This window comes from Artibeus jamaicensis, unplaced genomic scaffold, assembly GCF_021234435.1.
Source record: "Artibeus jamaicensis isolate MK-2021 breed Jamaican fruit bat unplaced genomic scaffold, CSHL_Jam_final scaffold_537, whole genome shotgun sequence".
In the NCBI taxonomy this organism is placed as follows: domain Eukaryota; kingdom Metazoa; phylum Chordata; class Mammalia; order Chiroptera; family Phyllostomidae; genus Artibeus; species Artibeus jamaicensis.
In genome coordinates this window covers 41,109,174-41,112,403 of record NW_026522047.1, presented here as the reverse complement: position 1 = coordinate 41,112,403, position 3,230 = coordinate 41,109,174, and the positions used below count along the sequence as shown (strand labels likewise).

At 62.3% G+C, this 3,230-nt stretch overlaps 1 protein-coding gene across 1 annotated transcript; it reads right to left on the bottom strand.

Annotated features, from left to right (window-relative positions):
* Positions 1–631: 631 nt before the first annotated feature.
* On the bottom strand, positions 632–2,945 carry S1PR4 (sphingosine-1-phosphate receptor 4). The gene has a single exon (XM_037165207.2). The coding sequence runs from the start codon at positions 2,170–2,172 to the stop codon at positions 1,018–1,020; it is 1,155 nt and encodes a 384-aa protein (XP_037021102.2). The 5' UTR covers positions 2,173–2,945; the 3' UTR covers positions 632–1,017.
* Between the last annotated feature and the right edge of the window lie 285 nt (positions 2,946–3,230).

Sequence of the window (3,230 nt, the reverse complement as noted above, 5' to 3'; positions counted from 1 at the left end):
AGCATGTAACAATAATTTCATGCCGTGGGTTCTGCTTGTTAGCAGCCCACTTTAGATGGGGAAGGATGAGGATGAGGACAGGGCTGTTGTTGGTGCTGAAAGAAACTCTGGAGAGCGGGCATGTTTCCTGAGGCCGGCAGGACCAAGCTGCTGCCCCTCTGCTGGCCTGCAGGCTGGGTTCCCAAGCGAGGCAGAGCCCAGGGGTGGAGGAAAGAGGCTGCGGGGGGGACCAAGATGAAAGATGGGGCAGGAAAGGGGAAGTGAGTGAGCGAGAAGGGGCGGGTGCCAAATCTTGCTGACCTCCACCCTGGTAGCCTTATAACGCTCAAACACTTCAGCAAAGTGGTCCAGTCACCCGCAGGGGTGTGCACACACCCCCTCCCTGCTACACCAGGAAGCATCTGCAGGCACTCGGAGGTGCAGCTTGTGCTCACAGCAGGGGCATGTTCTGCCCCCCTTCTCTCTCTTTTTCACACGCACACCGCCCACTCTCACAACCACACGCTCCCCCGAGCACGCAGACCCAAGGCCTTCACCGGCCACAGCCAAGGATGCAGGCTCCCAGCAGACCCACCAGCCTCATGCGATCGTCCCTCTGCAAAAACGGGAATAAGAGGAAGGCTGAGACATCTCATACCACCATTGAACTTCCATGTTGCTAGGGCAGTGACCCCACAGCCTACCCCTTATTGCCTAGGAGCCCCACTGAAATCCAGAGAGCAGCTGGGGCATACATAGTAACCTCCCTGTCCCCATGCCAGGGCCCTCTCTGTTCCAGTGGGCAGTCACCTCCTTCTCCGAGACCACGAAGCACCGGCAGACCGGGGACTGTGAGGAGGAACACAGAGCCTTGGGACCCCTGGCCAGTTTTCTGCTCCATCCTCTCCATCTGGACCTGCCTGCTGCCTCTCTGCATGCTCCCAGGCTCCTGGCCCACCCACTGTGGGCCCCTCCAGGCCAGGAGGAGGACCTGTGGGGGCATGCACTGGCAGCTGGGCCTTCTTCCCCAGCGGTGGCTCAGACGCTCCTCACACTGGAGATACTAGTCAGTGGCTCTCGCATCCGAAAGCTGAGTGACCGGGAGCCCCGGAAGCTGTCCCTGGGTCTCAGCGAGCTGTCAGTGGTGGAGGCTCCAGAGTGGGCCTCAGCAGCCCGGGCCAGGCAGTCCCCAGGCCCTCGAAGGCCCAGCCTGAGACACCCGCTGCACAGGAAGCCCAGCACGGCCCGGCAGACTTCCCGGCTGCGGAAGGAGTAGATGAGCGGGTTGACAGCAGAGTTCAGCACGGCCAGCGCCAGGATCCAGTCCATGCCCCTCAGGTACTCCTGGGCCCAGACGGTGGAGCCGAAGATGTCGGCCAGCAGCAGGCCGAAAAGCGGACCCCAGCAGACCACGAAAGCCACCAGGATCATGAGCACCGTGTTGAGCAGTCGGCGGGCCTTGCGGCGGACCGGGGGACGAGAGGCCTTCTGCCCGTTGGCCCGCACCACCCGGAAGATGGCCCCATAGAGCACCATGATGGTGGCCAGGATGCAGGCAAAGATGACCACACAGAAGAGGATGTAGGCCTTGGAGTAGAGCGGGAGCAGGCTGGAACAGCTCTGGAAGGAGCACACGCAGTTCCAGCCGAGCAGGGGCAGAAGGCCCAGCAGGGCAGCCAGCAGCCAGCAGAGCCCGATGAAGCCCAGGACGCGGCCCCTCTTGGTGTCCCCACTCTCAGCCACCGGCCGCACCATGGTAGCAAAGCGCTCGCCGGCGGTAAAAAGCAGGCTGAAAGTGGACGCGGCCAAGGCCATGAAGAGGACGCCCTCCCGCAGGAACCAGGAGGCGGGGGCCAGGCGGAAGGTGTGGGCCCCGGACAGCAGGACGTTGACTAGGTAGGCCAAGCCGGTGAGCAGGTCGCTCAGTGTGATGTTGACCAGGCAGTAGTAGACCCAGCGCCGGGACTGCATGCGCGTCACGATGGCCACCAGCACCAGAAGGTTCTCCAGCACCACCATGCAGCTCACGGCCACAAAGAGCCCCTGTAGGACCCCCAGGCTCCCGTCGGTCTCCGCCCGCCCCGTCAGCCGGCCAGAGTGGTTGTAGTGCAGGATAATGAGCTGGCTATGCCCACGAGCCGCCAGCCGCTGGCAGTCCTCGTGGGCCTCCACTGGGGACCCTGTGGCGTTCATGACAGTCCCCCAGGGCAGACTGAGGCCCAGGGTGGCTGGCCCCAGGCAGGGTGGAGCTGCTGCCTTGCCTGGTCTTGGTTTCCTGTTATTTGAAATTTCCTGTTATGTTCAAGGTACCCCCAGGGTGGGGGTGAGGCCCGGGCAGGGAGGGGCATCCCAACGGTCTGCCCTAACCCCAGGACTCAGGAGGGCGCTGCAGCTGCCCCTGCAGTGAGACCCCAGCTCTGTCTCACCTCCGTTCCTCGAAAGCCCAGGGGGAAGGGGGCCCAGAGGGAGGGAAGATGCGCCCCCAGAAGCACTGGCCATCCCTCCCGGCCAGGTCACCCCCTCCAGGAAGGGGCGATCCCATCACTGTCTCCCCCACTGCTCCAACTGTGCACGGAACGCAGCTGGTGCTTCATAAGTGAGCGTTAAGTGACCACCCACACGTGAGCGTAAGCACTGCCGGCCACCCTGTTGGGGTTCAGGTGCGCCCCGCTTTATCCTCATGACAGAGCCAGAACAGACCTAGGGTACACCTGTCCCAGAAGGGGAAACTGAGGCCCGAAGAGGCGGCACCAGCTGTCACACAGTGGGAGGTGACCACCTACAAGAACGCAGGGGGTCTCAGGGTCCAGACCCTCCTTACCAGAGTTTTCGGTTGTCTCTTCTGGCCCCTGAGGGAGGCCCTACTAGGAGCAGAGTTGTGAGCCCCCACCCAGGGCAGTCCCTCACCTCTGGGAGCAGGAATTCACAGGAAAAATGGGGCTCACCCCACACCCACCCATGTCCATCAGCCGAGCTCGGCGGTAGCATATTTCTGAATCTGAAATGGCTGAGGACTGAGGTGTGGGCAGTACGTGGGGGTGAGAAGTGGGAGAGGCAGCCCCGACCGACGTGGCTCGGTTGATTGAGCATCGTCCCACCAGGTGAAAGGTTGCCGGTTCGATTCCTGGTCAGGGCACATGCCTGGGCTGCAGGCTTAGTCCCCAGTTGGGAGCATCTGAGAGGCAACCAATCAATCTTCTCCCAGCCTGCTCCTTTTCCCTCCCTTCCCCCTCTCTAAATAAAATTTTAAA

Bases quoted from the DNA above. Each gene is read 5' to 3' on its own strand.
- S1PR4 (XM_037165207.2), bottom strand. From the start codon at position 2,172: ATGAACGCCACAGGGTCCCCAGTGGAGGCCCACGAGGACTGCCAGCGG.